This window comes from Paroedura picta, chromosome 9 (genome assembly GCF_049243985.1).
Source record: "Paroedura picta isolate Pp20150507F chromosome 9, Ppicta_v3.0, whole genome shotgun sequence".
Classification (NCBI taxonomy): Eukaryota; Metazoa; Chordata; class Lepidosauria; order Squamata; family Gekkonidae; genus Paroedura; species Paroedura picta.
This window is the reverse complement of record NC_135377.1, coordinates 596495-620007: the sequence shown is the minus strand read 5'-3', so window position 1 is coordinate 620007 and position 23513 is coordinate 596495. Positions and strand designations below refer to the sequence as shown.

The following is a 23513-nucleotide window of genomic DNA, read 5'->3' as shown; positions in this document are numbered from 1 at the left end:
GAGTCTTAGTAAACCACACATTGAACATGAGTCAACAGTGTAACTCAGTGGCTAAAAAGGCAAATGTGTTTTTGGGTTGTATCAAGCTACAGACGTCAAGCTAACGGGTCAATAGTTACCTGAAGCCTCCTTTTTCTCTTCTTGAAGAAAAACCCACATTTGGGAAGCATCCTCCCACCCCATCCCACCCACCCCCACCACCAGCCCCATGCAGTACTTGCATAGCCTGCCATCCAGGCTGGCCATGCACCCCCCACTCCAAAAAAAGGACAAGACAGACCCATGCCAGCTCCTGGGACAGTCTCACTTTTATTCGGACATCCTAGAGATACATCTGAGTGCAAAGAACCCGGGGGCACCATGGGGGCTGCCCAGCATGCTGCAGCCAAACGCCCCCCCAAAAGCCAGCCGTGGTGGAGGAAGAGGGAGGAAGGGGGGTGGACATCTAGCCGGCAGCAAGAGAGTTTGCTTCAGCACACGAAAGACCTCAGTGGAGCCATGGGTTGCAGGCCCCCACCCCCTGCTCTGAAACCGGAGGAGCAAGAAGAAGAATCCCCCCCCCCCAATTATTTTGAATGGAATTCAGAACCAAGGGATTTGGGTGTGTGGACAGAAAGCCCAGGGAGGGATCAGGAAAAGCAGACCATGGAGGGGGGAAGGTGCTAAGAGCTCAGTCCCAGCCAAGAGGAAAGTTCTTTGAGGGTGACAAGAGAGGAGCCCCCAGGAGCCCTGGGACTCACGAGACGGGGAAGAGGACAGGTGGGCGGATGGCATGGCGGGACAAGGACCCTCCTCCACATTAAATAAATAAATACTTCCATTTCTGGACCCAAAAAGGAAAAGGAAGAAACTTGGATAAGAGCCATGTATTTACACTGCCTTGCCCCCAGAGGCCCTCCCCGCCACCCTCCGCCAGATCGTGCTCCACTCTGCTCCAGGCCTCCATCGGCACAGGCGGGGGAAAGCAACTCAGCAGTCTGCTCCCGACCCCCCCCCCGCCCACCCATGGCATCTGGCCAAGAAAAACACATGACGGGGAGGGCGGGCAGGGAAGAGAACAGAGAATGGGGACCGAAGGGGAGGAAGGGACACAAACGCAGGCAGGAAAAGAACTCCCCCCACCCCCCCTGCCTGCCAAGAGCTGGGGCCGGTAAGGAAGGAGCTGTGCTCTGGCGGCCTCCTACTCCTTGGCGCGCCCAATGATGGCCAAAATGTACAGGAAGATGTTGATGATGTCCGTGTAGAGGTTGAGGGCAGCAAAGACGTACTCCTCCGGACTGATGGCCAGCTGCTTGTTGCCCAGGATCATTTGGGTGTCCACGGCCAGGAACTGCCGAGAAAGGGAAGGTGCTGGGTGCAAGAGAAGTGGGGGGGGGAGGGAGGGACACACACTGGCAGCCCACTGGGCCCAGATATGCAGGAGGGCCCTCCAGGGCCCCCAACCCCCGCTCAAGCTGCCCAAGCTCAGCCAGAGGCCCCGCCACTCACGCAGGTGAATAGGAGGGCTCCGAGGGAGGCGTAGACGAGCTCCAGGATGCGGTTGTGGATGAAGATGCACAGGATGGCAAAGATCAGCAGCACCATCAGGCAAACAATGAGCACCCCCCGGCAGGAGGTGAAGTCGTACTTGGTCTGCAAAGGAAAAGCCAGAAGCAGGGGGATGAGCGGGGAGGGCCCCACACAGCAGCCCTCCCCAGCCTGGGTCAGGGCCCCATCCCCCCCCTGTATCTTGGCTGCCGATGGAAAAACAGGACAGAAAAACTCTTTCAATTCACTGATGGGAACACCAGGCAGGTGTAAAATAAAGAATTCAATTGGTACTTGTTGGACACAAAAAATATCAGAATTTCCTGATACCCCCGATGTCAGAATCATATTGGGATCCAGAAAATATTCAGGAAAGTGAAATATTTTTGGCTCTACAAGCCTTTAAAAGAACTGAGATCCATTTAAATGTTTCCCAAACAGCTGATCCTGCAGAGAGAAAACTCTGTGGGATCAGCTTGGGCTAGGAGGGGGGGAGATTTCAACAACCCCCATTACAGAGCCCACTGGCCGGCAGCCACAGCAGCAGTCCCTTTTGCCTCTCTCTGGGAGCTGGGGGAGAAGCAAAATGGAGGGTTTAACTGGCTGCAGCCATTTAAACTGAACAGCTGACTGGCAGTCCAATCAAGGCATTACGTTTAAAAGGCCAGCAAACATTTCAGGGTATAGCTGCTGGCTATGCCCAAAGCAAAGCCAAGAAAATATTGGCTATATCGGTAGTTGAAGCAGATTAGGGAGCTCGCATTTGTCAGGCTGGGTTTACTGCAATGAATCAGTCTGTAAACAGAGAGGGACAGAGGGCATGGGGCCGGGCAGAGGGCTTCATTCAGAAACGGAGGCCTTTAACAGATCCTGGAGGCTGTAATGGAGGTACGTGAGAGTAAGAGCAGTAAATGGCTCGACCCTCTAGTACAGTGGTCCCCAACCTTTATTAGGCTGGGGACCGGCAGGGCATCGGGCCGCGCCCGCAGGGACCGCGCGGGCCACGCCCACGAACCGCGCCCGGCCGCGCCCGCGAGCCACACCCGCGAATCGGGCCGCACCCGCGAGCCGCGCCCGGCCGCACCCGCGAATCGGGCCGCGCCCGCGAGCCGCACCCGTGGATCGGGCCGCACCCGCGGGCCGCGCGGGCGCGGCCCGGCCCTGATTCCCTCTCCCCGCCCTCCCGCAGTAAGTAGCTTCCCGGGCCGCAAGCTTGCGGCCTGGGAAGTCTTTTACTGCGGGAGGGGGGAGGGGGGAGGGGCGGGGAGAGGGAGCCGCGGCCCGGCGTCATGGCCTTTGCGGCCCGGCGCCGGGCCGCGGCCCGCAGGTTGGGGACCACTGCTCTAGTACCACAGTGGGTGTATCTTGGGCTTGGTCCTCTGACAAGCAGGGGCTGGGGGGAGTCGAACACAACCAGGGGCAGAAATCCCAGAAAAGATACAGGCTCCAGGTCCGCTGCAGGGCGCCCCAGAGACCCCTCCCCTGGTACCGGCCCACTGGTTTTAGAAAGTGGGTGGGGCCACACAGGGATTTCTCCTTGCAAGGCTTCTGATTGGTTGTGCAGATTTTTAAAAACATTGCTTTGGCGACAGCTGCCTGGAACACACAAAGCTCTTCACTAGAAGAAGAGTCACAAGAGCTCTGTCAGGGCTGGGGTGGGCCCAAGGTCACCCAGCTGGCTGCAAGTGGAGGAGTGAGGAAGCAAACCAGACTAAAAGCTGCTGCTCTTAACCACCACACCAAGTCACTGTGTGACTGAAGGGGGGCAACAATTTTGTAGCCAGCGCCACCTTCTGTGGCATCCATTTTGCAGTTGCAACTCCAGCCCTTGGAACATTTCATAGAATCCTAGAGTGGGAAGGGGCCACGCAGGCCATCTAGTCCAACCCCCTGCTCAACGCAGGATCAGCCCTAAGCATTTCCGTGCTTTCCCCCAAGCCTGCTCATCTCTTGGTCTAAGGAAGAAGTCCCAGGTGTCGGCCCAATCCCCCTCAGCTTCTCCCTCCAGCCCAGAGTGGCCCCTGGGGCTGGTCTTGGCCTGCTTGCAAGACTAGAACTTTCTCCTGCACAAGCTTTGGTGACATCCAGACGCAGCCCAACCGGTGGCAGCGACTCTGGTCACAGGAGCCCCCTTTACTATGCTTGGCGGGCCCCAGTGGGCGGGTTTCGAAAGCTCTGACCCCCCCCCCGCCCCCGGGCGACACAGAGTGTTGGACTGGGGGGCCCTGGCCTGACCCCACAGGGGCACCTCCACCCACCTGCAGCGAGAATATGACGACGGTGAAGCAGACAGCCGCCGTGATGCCCACCGCCATGATGACGGCATCCGTGTTGTAGAAGCTGGCGATCATGCCCACCATGTAGGAGAGGCAGAGGGTCAGGATGGACTGCAGGAGAGAGGGCGCATGAGACGGCAGCACAGAGCCCGCCAAGCCCCCCGCCCCCCCCTGCCAGGCGGCGGCCCTCACCAGGGCAACCAGGTTCCAGGGGTGCTTCCGCCGGAACTCTCCGCAGCAGCTGAGCACGATGAGCGAGATGAAGAAGACGACGTAGGAGACGTAGTACGTCCAGACATTCCTCCGCACAAAGCCCTTCACGCCCTTCACAAAGGTGAAGACGGCCACAAAGGCAAAGGTGACGGACAGCTGGAGGGTCAGCACCAGGAACACCTGCGGACACAAGAGCCATGCCGCTCAGCCGCTCTGGCTGCCCCATGCAAGGCCTGCCCCCTCCAGCAGCAGCTCTCTCGGGTGCCCCACAGCCTGGGGGCCAAGACTGCAAGAAACGAGGGTGCTGCGGAGGCAGCCTGCGGGGGCACCTTCTGTAAGCATTACTGGCAGGTCCTAACAGACTGTGACCCACCCTGCGTCAGTGGGGAAGGGCAGGCTATGACAAGAAAGATGATGTCTGCCCCAAAACCCCAAAGAGGGAAAAAATGTGAACTGGAACCAGAAAAAAACCCAACTGATAACAGTCTGGACCTTCAACGGTTGAATGGATGTATTCATGATAAAATTAAATAACTTTTATGGTGCATAATTTTTTAAAAAGCTTTGGGAATTAAAAGACATGTGTCCAGCCCGTAGGCCAGTGAAAACCAGCCTGCTACGCACTGGATGAAGCTGCAGACCGGTGCATTTCGGCCCTTGTAGGGCCTTCTTCCCAGGCCTGGTTTTAACACACACCACTTCATTACACACATGAAATATGTACAGCAGTCAATAAAAAGCTCTAGTGAGAGCCTGTAAAAGATTTAAAATATAAAGATATATATATAAATTTGGATTGTTTAGAATTACGGTTTTTATGGTCTGCCTGCTCCACCCATCTCCCCGTGGGGGCCGAAGGGCTGACGTCCTTCCCAAATAAGCCCACCGATACCCTTCCCCTTCCTCTCCTCTCTTTTAGCCTCACAACAGCCCTGGGAGGTGGGCTTCCAGTACCCCGGGGGCACAAAAGCCACCCTGCTTAATGACGTGGGATCAGCTGTGCATTGGGTCCCAGGAGAATCTGCCATGCCAGAGAAGCCCAGGCAGTGGCTGGAGGGGGACTTGGGGGCCTCCCTCACAGAGGGAAGTAGGATTCTGGACTTCATGAGCCCTGGGCCAGGACGAGGAGGCCCCTTTCCTTCTGCCCATTGAGGAGTCTCCACTCTTGATCTGCAGGCCACACAGAGACCCTGCAGATGACCTGTGTCCCACCCCCACCCCCACCCCCACGCACACACACCTTGCGGATGAAGGCCTGGCGGATGTTCTTGTCATCCCAGTTGGTGGTGGGGAAGTCCTGGTTGTCGTAGTAGGAGGGAGGCCCATCCTCATGGTAGTTGCTATGCAGCGGGGCTAGGAGGAAGAGGCAGGTGGCGTCACAGCACGGTTCCTCACCCCCAGCTGGCCTCCTCCTCCTCCGGAGCTCACGGGCTCCACAGCCCCTAGCACCCACAGTGGAAGGGGGGGGGGGACGCTCACCAATCCTGGAGGCCATGGGGCCTGATCTCCAGATCACATAGACAGGGGGCCTGGCTCCACCTGGGGGGGGGCCATGCAGCAAGAGAAGAAAGGAGACTGAGGGGGGCCCAGGGGGCTGGTTCAAGGGCCACCCATCCCACCCTAGGCTCCTATGGAGTGGCCTGGCTAACGGTCCATGATGTGGCTAGACCCCAGAAAGCAGTTTGGCGGCAGGACAAGCAGGCCAGAAGCAGATTCAAGCTACCCCCTTTCCATCCCCCCCTCCCCCCAGCAGCCGTTTACTTACAGCCTTGGTCCTCCGGGCCAATGGAATGCGGTTGAGCGTAGGGCCCCTGCGGGTAGGGCCCCTGCGGGTAGGGCCCCTGCACTGGGTACGGCCCCTGCGGGTAGGGCCCCTGCACTGGGTACGCTCCCTGCGGGTAGGGCCCCTGCACTGGGTACGCTCCCTGCGGGTAGGGCCCTGTGGCCGGGTAGCCGGGCTGGCCGTAGGCGGCGGGCTGGAACTGCTGCTGCGGGTAGGGAGCCGTTGGATAGGGCGGCTGGGGGTAGCCTGGTGGAACAGGGGGCTGCTGCCCAGGAAAGGGGTCTCCGGACACCAGGAAGCTCTTCTCGTGAGACATGGCTCAGGCACTCACAAGCCAGCCTCCACCACAGACCTGCAGAGAGGAGAGGAACATGAGAAACTCCCCCGGCAATCCCAGAAATGCCCCATCCCACACAGGCCCTCCCTGGCACCAAGAGGCCGGGAGAACTGATGCCCACTAGACTGGCTGAGAAGGCTGCTTGCAACCCACGTGGGTCCTTCTGCCTGGCAACCCTCTCGCCCACCTCCTCGTAGGTGGTCCAGCCCACGTCTGTTTCCGTGCTGTGCCTTGCTCAGGGGACTGAATGGCGACCTCCTAGGAACCGCGGATCACCAAATGGAGCACCCAGAAGGCTCAAGGGAAACCTGTTTCCACACTCTTGGCCAGGGTGGGCCTGGGAGGTTCCTCAGCCCTGGTGAGTTTTTGGGCAGGAGAGGATCCAGGAAGGCAAGGGCCATTCTGCAGAGGCCAGCAACAGCAGCCCCCCCCCCATGCCACCCTTCCCTCCCCACCCTGTAGAGTCCCACCAAGTCAGGGGAGACCCGACGGCAGGCCACGTGCTCAGCATTGAGCACTCAAGGCCAGCTGAGGCCAACAGACCTGTTCTGGCCGGCTGCCCACTCAGGAGAGAGGCAGGTCCCAGGTGCGCCTGGAGGGCAAAGGCGTCCCACTGGCCACAGGCAGGAGAGCTGGGGAGGGAGACGGCCCCTGCCTCGTTGGGCCCCGCCATTCGATTGACGTCTAATATGAACAATTAGCGACTGAGGAAGAATTACTGAAAACGGGACACTGAAATATTGAAAAACTACTTGTATTTGGACCCTGTTTGGCTTTTGTTTTTCCTTGAGTTGAATGACAATCATGCAAAATTAGTTTTCAATCATATTTAATGATTCTTATTCTGCTCTGGTTTGGCCTCCCTTGGAGTACTGTGTTCAGTTTTGGGCACCCCAGTTGAAGAGGGATGTAGACAAACTGGAGCGTGTCCAGAGGAGGGCAACAAAGATGGGGAGGGGTTTGGAAACCAAGACGTATAAAAAAAGGTTGGGGGAGCTTGGTCTGTTTAGCCTAGAGAGGAGACGACTGAGAGGGGATCTGATAGCCATCTTCAAGCATTTAAAAGGGTGGCATGTAGAGGATGGAGCAGAGTTGTTCTCGCTTGCCCGGAGGGACGGACCAGAACCAATGGGATGAAATTAATTCAAAAGAAATTCCGTCTCAACATCAGGAAGAAGTTCCTGACAGCCAGAGCGATTTCTCAGTAGAAAAGGCTTCCTCGGAAGGTAGTGGGTTCTCCAATTTGGAAATTTTTAAACAGAAGCTAGATAGCCAACTGATGGGAGAGGCTGATTCTGTGAAGGCTCAAGGGGGTGGCAGGTGACAGTGGATGATCGAGAGGGTTGTGAGTGTCCTGCATATTGCAGGGGGTTGGACTAGATGACCCAGGAGGTCCCTTCCAACTCTACAATTCTGTGTGGTGGACAAGTTAAATAGTTTGCAAATAAATTGGGAATAAAGAGGATTATTATTCAAGCTGTCACATCAAATTTTTCTTCTTTTTGGATTTGCAATTCGACCAGCTGTCATGAGAGAGACCCACCTAACTGTTCTAACCATTGCCTGTAGTCATTCTGTCCTCTGTTCTGGAGGCAAACAGGGAGGAAGGGTGCTCAAAGGAGCAGGACGTTTCCTACTGAACCAATGAGGACACTGGAGGGGATTCTTTGGAAATTTTCAGGAAGTTCATAACCCAACTATGCTAAATATACGTGTCCTGCACTGCCTCCTGCAGGATGCTCTTCATATCCTCTAAAATAATGTACACCAGTGGTCTCCAACCATTTTCAGGCTGGGGACCGGCGGCAGCAGGGAGGCCGATTGCCCGGCCGCAAAAGTGCCACGCATGCGCGTTTTGGCTGCGCATGGCACATGTGCAGCCCTGCTTCCCTCTCCCCCCCCCCCTCCCACAGTAAGAAGCTTGCTGGGCCGCAAGCTTGCGGCCTCGGAAGTTTCTTACTGCGGGGGTGGGGTGGGGAGAGAAGAAGAAGAAGAAGAAGAAGAAGAAGAAGAAGAAGAAGAAGAAGAAGAAGAAGAAGAAGAAGAAGAAGAGTTGGTTCTTATATGCCGCTTTTCCCTACCCGAAGAAGGCTCAAAGCGGCTTTCAATCGCCTTCCCTTTCCTCTCCCCACAACATGCACCCTGTGAGGTGGGTGAGGCTGAGAGAGCCCTGAGATTCCTGAAGAAGAAGAAGAGTTGGTTCTTATATGCCGCTTTTATCTACCCGAAGGAGGCTAGTGGCTTCCATTCACCTTCCCTTTCCTCTCCCCACAACAGACACCCTGTGGGGTGGGTGAGGCTGAGGGAGCCCTGACATTCCTGCTCAGTCAGAACAGTTTTATCAGTGCCGTGGGGAGCCCAAGGTCACCCAGCTGGTTGCATGTGGGGGAGCGCAGAATCGAACCCAGCATGCCAGATTAGAAGTCCGCACTCCTAACCACTACACCAAACTGCACTCCTAACCACTACACCGAGCCATGGCCCGGTGCCAGGGTGTGCCGGGCCGCGGCCCGGTGGTTGGGGACCACTGATGTACACTACAGCTGTTGTGTATTCCAACAACATGTGAGGGTATGAGAAAAGTTTAAAGATAGGGTTGCCAGCTCTGGATTGGGAAATCACTGGAGCCCGCTTGGTGCGGTGGTGAGGAGCACCCATTTCTAATCTGTCCAGGTTAGATTCCCCCCCCAATGCAACCAGCTGGGTGACCTTGGGCTTGCCACAACGCTGATAAAGCTGTTCTGACCGAGCAGTAATATCAGGGCTCTCTCAGCCTCACCCACCCCACAGGGTGTCTGTTGTGGGGAGAGGAAAGGGAAGGTGACTTTAGGCCGCTTTGAGACTCCTTCGGGTAGAGAAAAGCGGCATCTAAGAACCAACTCTTCTTCTTCAGTAATCTCAGGGCTCTCTCAGCCTCCCCTCCTTCACAGGGTGTCTGTTGTGGGGAGAGGAAAGGGAAGGCGACTGGAAGCCACTTTGAGCCTCCTTCGGGTAGAGAAAAGAAGCATATAAGAACCAACTCTTCTTCTTCTTCAGTAATCTCAGGGCTCCCTCAGCCTCCCTCCCTCACAGGGTGTCTGTTGTGGGGAGAGGAAAGGGAAGGCAAATGTAAGCCTTTCATGGCCATAAGAGACACCCCCCCCCACACACACACACACACTGCAGAATTCGAGGCTTTGAGGCACGAGGTTTACGCCCGCTGTGCCAGTGCTGGATCCCAGAGGGGGTGTGCTGGGGGGCACTGGAGAAGAACCCATCCTGGGGCAGAATGCAGGAGTTGTTCTGCTGTGGGGGGGGGGGGTGCCCGCAAAGCTCCTTCGAGGTGCTCCAAAGATAAGGTGACCAGATTTTAACATTGGTAAAGCGGGACGCCATTGACCGGGGGGGGGGGGGGGGGGGGGGTTCTTGATTAAAAATTTGGTCTATATGGAGCAACAAAATGTTTCATAGAATGCAAAAATAGTATTGTAATATATATTTTTAAATTTCAACCTAAGTACAATTTGCCAGGTGCCCCCAGATGTCCCTCCCAAAGGGCAACAATCTGGTCACCTTATCCAAAGAGGCACCGTGGGGTCACGGGGGGGGGGGAAGGGAGGCCTTTGGCTCTCCGGGGACAGCAGCCAGGCCCCGTGAGCTGCGCCGTCACCGCCCTGGGGCCCCACCCTCACCTCCGCCTCACGGCCGGCCCCCTCTCCGTCGTCCGGGCCCTGCTTCCCTCCCCTGCGCCTGCCCCTGCTCACGGGAGCCGCTCCCAACCGCCCCCCAGGACACCCGGCCCAGGTTCTCATGCTGCCGCCATGGCAACCCAAGCCCCCCCTCCCCCCGCCCCCCCCCCCAGGTTCTGTAGGAAGGGCCCATCCGGGGGAGCCGTGGGGAAGAGAGTCTGATGGACTCATGCAGCTCTTCCAAGGGAGAGGAACGCGTTTTAGGGGGAGGCTGGAAATACTGGCCCAGGAGAGGGGGGCTGCAGCAATGGCCACCTCCCTTCCTCCTGCCCTGGGGCATGGGGGGGAGGTATTTCAGTTTGCTTGCAGAAAACGATAATTGTCATTTAAAAAAAACATAAACCAACTGCAATCTGTGGAGCAGGAAGAATGGGAAAAGGCTCTGGAGGACATGACCGCCCCCCTCCCCCCCCCCGGCTTTGGGGCAGAGAGCTTAGCCTTCGAGGCTGTAATATTTTATACATTACTTTAAACAATGTTTTAATGGTCAAATGCCCTATTGTTTTCATGTTTGCCCCCTTATCTGGCAGCAAAAAATGTTCTAAATCAAATAAATAAGAATGCCTCCCGCAGGGCCCTCTGCCCAGTGGGCACGAATCTCTTGGAGACCCCCCTGGCCTCCACCCTGGCCAGGGCCTTTTCCGCCGTGGCCCCTGCCTGGCGGAATGAGCTCCCGGAAGAGCTGTGGGCCCTGTCAGAACTGTCTCTCTTCTGCAGGGGCTGCAAGGTCTGTGAGCCGGAGGGTTGGTGCTGTCAGGGGGTGGCTGTAATCAGGATTTTTAATGTTATCACAGGAGGTTTATGATGGTTTTATGGGGATTTTATTGTGGGGAGAGTTTTCCATTTTGAGCACCATGAGCCATTAAGGAGTGACGACATAGAAGTAAATACATAAATAGACAAACTAGCTAAATAACCAGCCTTCGTCACCTTTTTGACCATTAAGAAACCCCTGAAACATTCTTCAGGTTTCAAGAAACCCCAGAAGTGGTGCAATGGTGGATATTTTAATTTATTTATTTATTCTCAGATTTTAAACCGCCCAACCTGGTAACCAAGGAAGCATAGAATCATCATAGAATATAATCCTAGAATAATCTTTGTAGCCCTCCTCTGGACACAATCCAGTTTCTTTACATCTTTCTTCAATTGTGGTACCCAAAACTGAGGTCTAACCAGAGCAAGAGTAAAGGGATAACATCACCTTGTATGATCTGGACACTATAGTTCTTTTAATACAGCCCAAAATCTCCTTTGCCTTTTTAGTTACCTAGTCACACTGATGACTCGTGTTAAGTGTCTGGTCTACTAAGACCCCCAGATCCTTTTCACACGTACTTCTGCCAAGACAAGTCTCACCCTTCCTATACTGATGCATTTGATTTTTCCTGCCTAAATGCAGAGCTTTACATTTTCCACTATTAAAATTCATTTTAGGCCAGTTTCCCAACCCATCAAGATCACCCTGTATCATGATTCTGTCTTCTGGTGTGTTTGCTGCCCCTCCCTGTTTAGTATCGTCTGCAAACTTAATAAGCACCTCCTCTAATCCTTCATCCAAAACATTTATAAATATGTTGAACAACACAGGGCCCCGGACAGATCCCTGAGGCACTCCGCTCCTCACTCCTCTCCAAGAAGTTGACAAACCATTTACAAGCACCCTTTGGGTGCGATCTGTCAACCCGTTCTCAAGCTACTCAACAGTAATGAGACAGAAGTAACTGAGCGAGAGGGTTGTGAGTGTCCTGCACAGTGCAGGGGGTAGGAGTAGATGACTCAGGAGGCCCCTTCCAACTCTATGATTCTAGACCCCCTCTCCCCCTCCCCCCTCCCCCCTTCCTCCCAGAACTCCACCAGAGCGCTCTGGACCTGTTGTGGTATTGCACCGTTCCATCGTTATATTATTTTATTATACTGTTATACTGTTACATTATTCTGTTACTAGCAAGAAAGCCCATTGCAACCAGGAATGCAATGGGCGCTAGGACCCAGGGGACACCAGGAGGTGCTTTTTTTTTCTGCTGCGTGGAGCTGTGAAAGGCTCCTACAGGGTTTTTTTTTTCTGCTGCTTGGAGCTGGGAAAGGCTCCTTCAGGGTTTTGTTTTCTGCTGCTTGGATCTGCGAAAGGCTCCTACAGGGTTTTTTTTTCTGCTGCTTGGAGCTGTGAAAGGCTCCTGCAGGGTTTTTTTTTTCTGCTAGCTCTCGTGGGCTGTAGGGCTTGGAGCTCCTACAGGGGTTTTTTTTCCTGCTGCTTGGAGCTGGGAAAGGCTCCTTCAGGGTTTTGTTTTCTGCTGCTTGGATCTGCAAAAGGCTCCTACAGGGTTTTTTTTTCTGCTGCTTGGATCTGCGAAAGGCTCCTACAGGGTTTTTTTTTCTGCTGCTTGGAGCTGTGAAAGGCTCCTGCAGGTTTTTTTTTTTCTGCTAGCTCTCGTGGGCGTGCCGGCTTGGAGCTCCTACAGGGGGTTTTTTTCCTGCTGCTTGGAGCTGGGAAAGGCTCCTTCAGGGTTTTGTTTTCTGCTGCTTGGATCTGCGAAAGGCTCCTACAGGGTTTTTTTTTCTGCTGCTTGGAGCTGTGAAAGGCTCCTGCAGGGTTTTTTTTTTCTGCTAGCTCTCGTGGGCTTGGAGCTCCTACAGGGTTTTTTTTTTCTGCTGCTTGGAGCTGGGAAAGGCTCCTTCAGGGTTTTGTTTTCTGCTGCTTGGATCTGCGAAAGGCTCCTACAGGGTTTTTGTTTTCTGCTGCTTGGATCTGCGAAAGGCTCCTACAGGGTTTTTTTTTCTGCTGCGTGGAGCTGCGAAAGGCTCCTACAGGGTTTTTTTTTTTCTGCTGCCTCTCGTCGGCGCGGCGGCTTGGAGCTCCTACAGGGGTTTTTTTTTCTGCTGCCTCTGGTCGCGCTAGCGGCGAAAGGCTCCTCCGGGGGTGTTTCTTTTTTTTCTGCAGCTTCTCGGCGGCTGGAGTCTTGTGTTGTGTTTGCGGCGGGGGCTTCCTTGGGGCCGGCCTGACGCGGTGAGAGACGCTTCGCGCCTCTCACCACGTCAGGCCGGGAGCAACTGCGAGCCGCGCTGAGCGCGGCTCGCAGTTGCTGGGGCTGGGAATCGGAGGGACCAATCGGCAGGCGCTTCGCGCCTGCCGTTTGGTCCCTCCGGTTGTCTGTCATGAGGAAGGGTCCAATCCGGACCCTTCCTCATCCTGGACACATCCCGCCCCAGAACCCCTTACTGTTTTATTTAGTCCGTGGCGCCCGCGGCGCCACGGGCGGTGTACAGATATGGTTACAACCACTGTTATTAATTACTGTATGTTTTAACGAAGACTGTTTCATGTATCGTTGATTAGTTTTAATGTAAGCCGCCCTGAGCCTTCGGGGAGGGCGGTATATAAATCTAAATAAATAAATAAATAAAAATAAAATAAATTTTACCAACTTGCCAATAAGAATATCATGAGGAACCTTATAAAAATCCTTACTGAAATCAAGCATTCCCATGATCTAGCAAGGCAGTAACTTCCTCAAAAAGAGATAAGGTTAATCTGACATGACTTGTTTTTGAGAAATCCATGTAGTAATTACAGCCATCTGCTCTAGCTGCTCAAGAACTGACTTCTTGATGAATTGTTCTAAAATTCTGCCAACTATAGACGTCAAGCTGATGTGTCAGTAGTTACCCAGATCCTCCTTTTTCCTCTTCTTGATGTGGATAACATTTGCCCGCCCACCTCCAATCTTCTGGCACTTCACCTGTTCTCCAAGAATTGTCAAAAATAGAGGCTGTGTATCCTTGCCACACCCTCCAGGCTCATCACAGGCCATTTTAGAGAAGGGGGAGGTCAACTTGACCACATGTTTAACAAATTTTCAAAATACATTAAAAATTAAACAATTCCTACACATTTGAGAAACTCCTTTGGGGCCGGCGAGAAACCCCAGGGTTTCAAGAAACCGCAATTGAGAAAGCCTGCACTCTCTTATAAAGGATGCATTTTATGTTGTTGTTAAAGCAGCAAAACAGATTTCAATTTGATAGAGAAGTATTGCATCTATATAGCCTTTCTGCAAAGGCTCCTTTTCCCCATAGCGCCAACATTTCTAGAAATCTTGCATCCCCAGAAACTACTGTTCACTCCAGGCAACACTAGGAACAAAGCCCAGGCCAAGGGAACTGCTCTCTCCTCCGCCCAGTTCAGAGGACCAAGCTGCAGGGGAGTGGTAAGGACGGGAGAGCAGACAAGACTTGAAGGACCAGGTGGAATGACTCCGTCTGTGCCATATGGGGGGGGACCCACCTCCTTGACAACCGTGACTCCCAACGAGTGTGCATGTGGGGGGGGGGTCAGCGTCCTATCAATGAACTAAATGCATAAACAAAGCCTGACAAGCAATTTATTTATTTATTTATTTATTTATTTTATTTTATTTTATTATATTTCATTTCTATACCGCCCTCCCCGGAGGCTCAGGGCGGTTCACATTAAACTTATAAACAATAAAATTCTCACCCCCTGCCCGGGAATAATGTTCCTGCTGCTGCTTCTCCTGTCCTGTGCCACCACAAAGGGCTGGCATGAACCCCTTGCCATGCCCAGTCCCCAGGCCTCCAGGAGCTGGGCGCAGAGGCCCCTCCGGCCGTGGGCATCTGGGAGGCCGAGCTGGACAGCCAGCCAGCCATCCAGCCAGGCAGTGAGAGGTCCCAGCCAAGAGGGACAAACTGCCAGACCTGTGGGCATGGATTCCCCTCTCCTCCCTTCCGTCAGCCACAGCAGCGGAGGGTGGAAGAACTTGCCCGCCAGCCCTGCCCCGCAAGGTCCCAAAGCAGCTAGTGGCCAGGCTTTCCTGCCCTCTCCCCCACTCCCCGGCCGGCCAGCTGGCTAAGCCAGATCAGCCAAGAATTAAGCGCTTTAATGGATTTTGCCTCTGGGTGCAGCGGGGACAGCCTGTCCTGGAGGGGCAGATGGAGATAAGAGCCTTGCTGCTTGGGGGGGGGGGGAGGCAGGGACAACTCTTCCTCCCTTCGGCCATGCCACATACCTCTCCCACCACTCCCACCAAGCATCAGCACCATGAACCGTGAGGGGGGGGGCAACGAGGAGGCAGCCTGGGGCTCCCCCTCCACCCAGGAGCCACAGTGGGGCAGGCAGCAGCCCACACGCTCCAAGGGGCCCCGCCCAGCCCAGGACAAGTTCCCTCAGGCTCTGCCTGCCCTCCAGCAGCGGCTACAGTCGTCACCGGGGAGTCAGATGGCCTGTGTGCCCCCTACTTGGCTGCCCAGCCCTGCAGCTGCGGGCTTTAAAGGGCAGCGCTCCACCCGGGGCTGGGGGCTCAGCCTCCCCAGATGGGCAATCCGCCCCCTCCCCCCCCAGCCGGATGAAGCCCAGGCCCGTTCTGGTGCCCAAGGGACTCCTGTGCTGCTCTGGCAAGGGGCCCCCTTCCCCCCTTTGCATTGTGCCCCATAGCAGAACACCGGGGCCAGAACCCTGGTGTGACACTGGGGGGGGGGGTATCCCTGGGGCAGCTGCTGCAGTGAAGGAGAAGGCACGGCTGGCGTTTCTTCTGCCTTGCTCCCACAGCAGCTTCTGAGGGGGAAAAGGCTGGACAGCCTCCCCTCTGGCTGGGCCATGCAGAGGAGGGGAGGGTCATACAATCCAGGCCGGCACTCTTTGGAGGAAATTCTTGGTGGAGACACACTTACGCATCTCTCACGTCATGGCAGAATCAGAACAAGGAGGCAACGGTCTGCCCTCTCCTGAAGAAACCTTCACTGGACCCACCGGATCCCACCAGCGACCACCCGGTCTCGCATTTGGCGTTTCTGGGCAAGGTGGATGAGAGGGCCGCGGGGGACCAGCTTGGCCCTGGAGCCTTCCCAGTGGGGCTCACAACCTGGCCACAGGGCTGTGCTGGTTGCCTTGATGGAGGATCTCCGACACCAGCTGGGTTAGGGCAGTTGGGTCATCCTCGTATTTTTGGATCTGTCGGCTGCATGTGATGTGCTCGGCCACGAGTGGTTAGCGCCCACCTTGCTTGGGCGGGGATTACAGTGGCCAGTAACCTTTCTCCAGAACCGGACGCAGAGGGTGGCAGTGGGGGAAGAGTAGTCAGGCCCCTACGAGCTCCCCTGTGGGTCACCGCAGGGGGCGAGACTCTCCCCCACACTTTTCAAGAGCTATATGCACCCTCTGGCACAGCCCGTCCGGGGGTTTGGGCTGGGATGTCGCCAGCATACAGATGATACCCGTCTGTATCTCCTGATGGACAGCTGGCCAGACTCCCCCCCCGCCCCCCCAAAAGAAAACATTTGGCAGCTGTTTGGAAGAGGTGTCTGCATGGCTCAGGCAGAAGATGAAGGTCCTATGGCTTGGTAGAACAGGCCAGACCGGGACGTGCGCCTCCCCTTCCTGTATCTCCTGCCAGGCATTGGGGAGTGATCTCTGAGGTCTCCCTATGTATGGAGGCTCAGATCACGAGGGTAGCCCAATTGGCATTTTACCATCTATGCCAGGCGAGGCTACTAGCACCCAAGCAGTCTCCAGAATGCTTGGCTGCAGTGATCCATGCTACGGTCACTTCCAGATTAGACTTTTGTAACTTATTCTGGATCAGGTTTAAGGTTCTGGTCCTCACCTTTAAGGCCACCTGCAGCCTGGGCCCCGCATACCCTGTCTCTTTGTGTCCCTGGCAGGGCTCTTTGCTCTGCTGGTTATCCCCGAGAGGTATGCCCGGTCTTCATCAGGGCCAGGGCCTTTTTGGTCCTGGCCTCAGCCTCATGGAAAGAGCTCCTGGAAGAGCTGAGGGCCTGATGGAGCAATCACAGTTCCCCAGATGGAGCTCTTCCTCCAGGCGTTTGGTTGAGACCAGGCTGGGAAGATCGGGTCTCTCCTGGTACAGCCCCCTCCCCCACAGGCAGGACATCACCAGAAGATGCCCTCCCCTGGGCGTGGCGGCTGTTACTGCAGGGAATGGATGGGTGGGAGGGGGGAGGTTTTTTGCCACCCGTATTGTTTTATATTGTATTGTTGTGTATTTTATTTTTATTATTTATTTATTTATCATACTTATATACCGCCCTCCCCGTAGGCTCAGCTGTTTTATGTGGGTTTTAAATTTTTATTGTAAACCGCCATGAGCCAGCAGGGTCTGGGAGTGGCGGTTAATAAATATGAATAAACAAACAAAAGTAAACATGTTCTTTTAAATCAATCTCTCCTAATTTTGAATACTGGCACCTGTTCTCAGTCCATCATTGTCCCTTACTCATTGGCTTGGGAACGCTGTCCAGAACAGGAACCCCAGAGAGTAGGAGGGAGCTGGCCAAGCAGCTGTCCCTCCAGGGGGGACCCCAGTGTCACCAAGGCACTGGGCAGCGTGTGCATGCTGCAGAACTGGCCATCTGGCCCTCTCCATGGCAAGATCCAGATAATGGCTGGGGGCAGTGGCAGAGGCCCTTGAAAGCCTTGGCCGGGGTGGACGAGCCAGAATAGGGCCTCTTGGCTGGAAGCAGACCAGTTCCCTCACAAGGCTGACGACAAAAACTAAGGCTATTATTGTGCTTTGCTGGACGCATAACTTGTTTTGTTCTGGGGAGCCGCAGCAGAAGAACAAAGTTGGAGTCCAGTGGCACCTTGAAGACCTACAAAATTTAATTCAAGAATCATGGAATTACGGAGCCATCTAGTCCAACCCCTGCACAATGCAGGAAACTCACAGCCACCTGCCCACCCACCCACCCACCCACAGTGACCCCAGGTCCATGCCCAATGATGCCCCCTGCACAGGAAAGTGGTTGCATTGAATAAAACTCTGTGGGAGTTCAAGGTGTCCCCAGACTCCAACTTCGTTTTCTTCTGCAAAACCAAGACAGCTCCGGGGGGCGAAAGAGGCCGACCACGGGAAGTAAGAGAGAGATTGGCATCTTTAGTTCCATGCTCTTTCCTAACATGGTGACTGGTCACGAAGGCTCATAACATTCAATGTAAATACACTTTATGGACTTATTTGATTGATTTATACCCCATCTTTATGTTCAAAAGAACACCCAAGGGGGCCAACAAAGATGAAATCTTGTTACAAGAAACCCAGTCATAACTATTAAGTATAGAATAGAATCACAGAATCGTAGAGTTGGAAGGGAGCTCCTGGGTCATCCAGTCCAACCCCCTTCACTATTTGTGTAATTTCCCCTTTATACCATTCAGCACAAAGCATTTCCTCCTCCTCCTCCTCACTTTTCTATATACCCTGACAGAGCCTGGAGAGAGGCGGGGGAGATGGCTTGAATAAGCATGCAGGGGACAGAGGTGGACTTGCCAGCTTCTGAAGGGCCTCCGACCCTCTGGACAGCCCCAACACGGACCCATTACTGTGGCTGAATCCAAAGAGGGGAAAAAGTCAAAAGGAAAAGGGAGGGGAGATCAAATGGCTAAAACAGGTTTGCTCAACCAGGGTTTCGTAAAACCCCGGGGTTTCTTCACAGCCCAGGAAGGGTTTCCCAATGGGTGGGAGGTAATTATTAATTAATTTTAATATCTTTTTTTTTAATTTGCTAAATCTTTATCACGTGATATACCCATATATGGTCATGGGAACACACACACCCCTCCCAAAATGGGCTGGGAAGGGGAAGGGCACACAGCTCTGCTTCCCCAGCATATCCTGCACCATCTGGGGTTCCTCGAAGCACTCTTGAAGAATGTTTCAGGGGTTTCTCAACGCTCAAAAAGTTGAGAAAGGCTGAGATAACAAACCTCAAAGAAGTACTCCTCTAGACATACTTATGAAAAAGAAAAGAAAAAATGAGCTTTAATCATCGATTAATGACCACAAGGAAGAACCAGCAGAGCAGGCTCACCAGGAACATTTGGCTCCACGGCACAAGAACCCCTTTCCTGGTGCCGCTGAGAAAGGAGGAAGCCACCCCACTCAGGGGATCTTCCCTTGGGATCTAGAAGTATTCCGCAGGGAGCTCCTCCGCCAGGCATTCGGTTGGGGCCTCTAACATCAGGATGTTCCAGTTATGAATCTCTGGTTCTTACCATTTACCACCTCTTGTCCCTGTTCCTATGTTCCACGTGACCCACCCTGAGCCTGCGGGGAGGGCGGTATACAAGTGTAGTAAATAGACAGACAGACAGACAGACAGACGAATGGAGAGTGCCCCCCCCTGCCCCGAGCAGCCTGAGTCTGCCTCCCCACCCCCAGCCACAGAGAGAGAGAGAGAGAGAGAGAGAGAGGCAGAACCTGGGCTCACAGGCACAGCCACGCAGGAGAGGGCAAGTGGCCGGGGGGGGGGTCTTTCCCGGGGCTCAGGCAGGGCCAGCACAGCCTGGGAGGGGGTGGAGCTGCACACTCAGGCACTCCCTTTTGCCTAACCCTGCTCGGCTCTGGACACGGACCCAAAGGGGAGACCCTCCTCCTCCCCCCGCTAAGGCTGCAAGGAAAGGCATCCTCTCTGGGGACCCCTGCCGCAAGACAGGTCCGAGGAAACCATCTTCCCGCCTTTCCCTCCCTCTCCCCAGACCTGGGCTCCAGGAGGGGTGTGTGGGACTGAAGGGAAAGCCCCCTCCCCATCCCCATGAGGACCACACACTCCGACACTGGTGTCGCCCCTCCTCAGCAGATAGGGGACCACATAAAGCACAACTGTGATGGGGCGAGGGAGTTTCTGGGGGGGGCATGGGGGCCTATAGAAGGAGATTTGATTCCAGAAGGACCTCAGGGGTGGACAAGATTTGGCTGCGGGGGCGGGGGGGGGTAGATGTTTGCGTTTCCGAGAGTCAACGCCTCCTTCGTCAGTCTGGAGCGACTGCCAGCAACCCCCCCCCCCCAGTCTAAGCTTAACACCCATGATGCCAACCGCCCTGCATGGCTACGCCCCCCCCCCAAACAGGGCCTGTGGAGGGGCATGTGCAAGCCGCACTCCGGCACTCCTTGTGGACCTGCACAATTGGGGGGGGGGGCTCACTGCTTTTGGAAGGATGGTATTCCAAAGCCAGCTGGTCGCAAGTCCTGGATGGACCCCACGCCACGCCACACCCACCCTCTCCTAAGGCCCAGAGGGGCATGGGGTGAGAGGCCAGGGTGGACGAAGGGCAAAGGTCACATAGCTGAACGGGAGCAGAGGCAGCGGTCGGGACACTGTGCAGGGAAAAGAGAGAGGCCTTCCTTGCATGGGGGCTTGCTGGACAGAGCAATGATGACATGTCTGTGGGGCAAAGAGTTTTGGCCATGCTGCTGGTGGCAAGGAATGGGGAAGGGCACCTGGACGCTGGGAAAATCTGAGCAGGACCTTTCAGAGGTTCTATAAAAGGAAAGGGTTATGTTCCTAGAACCTCACGGGGCTGCCTGTCCAGGGGGACTGGCAAGCGAGCTTTTGCAGATAAATTTGGACAGTCTTACCTCATCTTTAGATACCCTACAGAATCCTATGCAGGAATCCAGAAATAAATGCAAAGGTTGGGTAGATGCCAACACTACACTGCCACCAAGAGGGGATACTTGCCACTATTCCAGCAAAGAGGCATACTAATGTTATGGGAGATTAGAAGAAGAAGAGTTGGTTCTTATATGCCACTTTTCTCTACCCAAAGGAGGCTCAAAGCAGCTTCTAATCGTCTTCCCTTTCCTCTCCCCACAACAGACGCCCTGTGAGGTGGATGAGGCTGAGAGAGCCCTGATATTAATGGAGAAGAAGAAGAATTGGTTCTTATATACCGCTTTTCTCTACCCGAAGGAGTCTCCAAGCGGCTTCCAGTCCCCTTCCCTTTCCTCTCCCCACAACAGACATCCTGTGAGGTGGGTGAGGCTGAGAGAGCCCTGAGATTTCTGCTCGGATACAACAGCTTTATCAGTGCCGTGGCAAACCCAAGGTCACCCAACTGGCTGCATGTGGGGGAGTGCAGGATGGAACCTGGCATGCCAGATTAGAAGTCCGCACTCCTACCCACTACACCAAACTGGCTCATTACATTGCTATCGCTCATCAGACTGGATTCCTAAAATGCAGAGGGAGCTCCAGGTGGCCGACTGACATACTGGTTGTAACTCAGGCTAGAGGTAAGCCCACGAGAGCCAGTTTGGTGTAGTGGTTAGGAGTGCGGACTTCTAATCTGGCGAGCCGGGTTCGATTCTGCGCTCCCCCACATGCAACCAGCTGGGTGACCTTGGGATCGCCACGGCACTGATAAAACTGTTCTGACCGAGCAGGAATCTCAGGGCTCTCTCAGCCTCACCCACCCCACAGGGTGTCTGTTGTGGGGAGAGGAATGGGAAGGCGACTGTAAGCCGCTTTGAGCCTCCTTCGGGTAGGGAAAAGCGGCATATAAGAACCAACTCTTCTTCTTCTTCTTCTTCTACCATGCAGGATCCCACTGAAACAGAGATGGCATTCTGGGCTTTCCTCAGAGATTGCAGCAGGAGTTCAGCTGGGGAAGTCTGTCTGGCACTTGGCTGAGAACAAGAGCACTCTCACCCCAAGCCAGTAAAAATGTTTTAACTGAAACGAAGGCATTTGGACACAACTGCTGGAGCTAAATGTATCACAGCCATGCACAAACTCACACACAGTTTATACTTGCGTGTGGTTTTTCCAAATAATTTAAAACTGCGGAGGCATCAAATTATGGATTCCTTAATGAGGAGAGCCAGCAGTAATGAGAATGAAAACGCTCCCCCGACTACTTTCCTTTTCTTCTGTATCATTGTCTTCCCTCCCTTTGGTGTTTACAAATTCATCACAAGACAAAATTCAGCCTGTTTGGAAGAAATTTATTTTGGGGAGGGGGGACCAGGAGACGCTAACAGGTGCAGCAGCAATTTTGGGGGAATGACAGAGAAGCAGAAGGGAACATTAAGCAACATGAGATTGCGGCCCCTTTAGCTGTGCTTCCAGACTGTCCTTGAAAGGAGGACCATGCAAGAAGGGTTGGGGCATCAAGTCCACCCAGCAACTTCTTAGGGCTGGACGAGCAACAGTGGCCCGAGACTGGTCCTCGTGAGAGGCGGTCCACATCAGCTAAGAGTTGGGATTGCTGCAAAAATAGGCCCCACCCCCAATTGCCCTCTTCCTGGCATTTGCCAGCCTTTACGGAGGCTTTCATCAAAGTAACTTTGGTTTAAAACAGGCCTGACTAAAATAAGGGTTTTTTGTGTAGGGCACGGCATGTCTCTTCTGGAAGTTCAACAAAAGCTTAAGGATGTAACTCTGCCCTGTTATGAGTTTTTAAAAATCCGATGACCTATATCATGCCCCAGCTGCAGATACTGATGAAGAAGAAATGGGGAGCTTGAACACAAGTGGCCAAGAAAAAGTTGGTTACACACCCAAATAAGATGGGCTGCTGAGAGCATAAAAGGAGCAAGCTGGAGAAATTGGCCTTGGAGCATGAGATGAAGCAGGAGAGCAAGTTTAAAGACCATACAAAGAATAGATTTGCACCAGCAAGTGCCACTGAATGAGAACTGGAAGAGCTGTGGGCTGAATGCAGAGATAAAGACAGTTCCTGTAGCCTAAAGAAATGGATGGAAGACTGTACAACGCCACCAACTTTGACCTGGCTGACAGGCAAGAAGCAAGAGGGGAAGGGGGCAGAGAGAGGGCGAGAGCCAGCGCAAGGAAGCAGAAGCCCAGCCCGAGGGATCGAGGCCGTCGAGGGGGCGGGCGAGCAGCAAGGGGGGCGGCCATGCGGAGAGGGCCGGAGGGGGAAGAGCAAGAGGCCAGCCACGGCCCCCCCCAACGGAAGCCGCCGCCAGGGGCGCTGCTCGCCCCGGCTCCCCCGCCCCCCCCCGCTGCGGTCGCAGCCCCCCCCTTCCTCCTCCTCCTCCTCCTGGCCCCCCCCGCGGACCCCAGCCCCCCCCGGCCGCATCCGCCTGCCCCCCCCCGGGGACAGAGAGGGAGGGAGGGAGGGGGCCACCCCCTCGCCGGGCCCCGATCCTCCCTCCCTCGCAACCCCCCTGCGGGGTGGGCCAGCGAGATCTCCTCACTCACCGGGCCGGGCTCGCGGGGGGAGGGGGGCCGCCGGTCGCCGCCCGCAGTCCTCCTCTGCGTCCTCCTCTCGCGAGGTGGGGGGGCGCGCGGGGTGGGCGTGGCCGACGGAAGCCCCGCCCTCCGCGTCGCCGGTTCCTCCGCAGGCTGGCCGCACGTGACTCCCGACCGCCCCCCCCCCTCCGAGGGCGGGAGGCGCCGTGAGCTCCGCAGCCGGGTCGGGGCGCCTCGTGGCGCAGAAGGGAAAGCCCCGCACAGCGGGTCACACGTGCGGGATGTTGACGCGTGTTTTCTCCCCCTCCCCCCGCCCTTTCAGCGAACCAGGCTGAGGCCTCAGCTCGCGCGCGGATTGGCCCAGGCAGCGTGAGAAGCGGGTCTTTGGGCGAACCGGCGACGGCCGAAGACGCCAGGCGGGGCCGGGAGCGAAGTCCGCAATGGAACCAACCAATGGGATTGAAGGCGGCCGGGTCCCGGAAGAGGCGCGGCTCTGATTGACAAGGCTCCTCACCAATGAGAGAGGAAAGAGAGGCCGCGGTCCGTGGGGGCCGGGGGGGTGGCAGCGCGGGAATCCCTGATTGGAGGGCTGCGTGCCAATCCCGCCCCCTCGGAAGACCCCGGAGGCGCCTCGGGTGGGGGGGGCTCCTGCCCTGGCCGAGCGGAGGAAAGCCCCTCGC

At 55.2% G+C, this 23513-nt stretch overlaps 1 protein-coding gene across 3 annotated transcripts; it reads right to left on the bottom strand.

The window, feature by feature from the left end:
- Positions 1-290: 290 nt before the first annotated feature.
- On the bottom strand, positions 291-23153 carry GRINA (glutamate ionotropic receptor NMDA type subunit associated protein 1). 3 transcript variants are annotated; one of them, XM_077353551.1, is made up of 8 exons: positions 22843-23153; positions 5782-6151; positions 5496-5555; positions 5257-5369; positions 3996-4196; positions 3786-3914; positions 1489-1632; positions 291-1330 (listed from the first exon to the last, which is right to left on the bottom strand). In XM_077353551.1, the coding sequence occupies exons 2-8, from the start codon at positions 6113-6115 to the stop codon at positions 1181-1183; spliced, it is 1131 nt and encodes a 376-aa protein (XP_077209666.1). In that variant the 5' UTR covers positions 6116-6151; positions 22843-23153; the 3' UTR covers positions 291-1180. The 3 variants fall into 3 exon arrangements, with proteins under 3 accessions (XP_077209666.1, XP_077209667.1, XP_077209668.1); XM_077353552.1 differs by lacking the exon at positions 22843-23153 and adding an exon at positions 9808-9940; XM_077353553.1 differs by lacking the exon at positions 5496-5555 and having other exon boundaries at positions 22843-23149.
- Between the last annotated feature and the right edge of the window lie 360 nt (positions 23154-23513).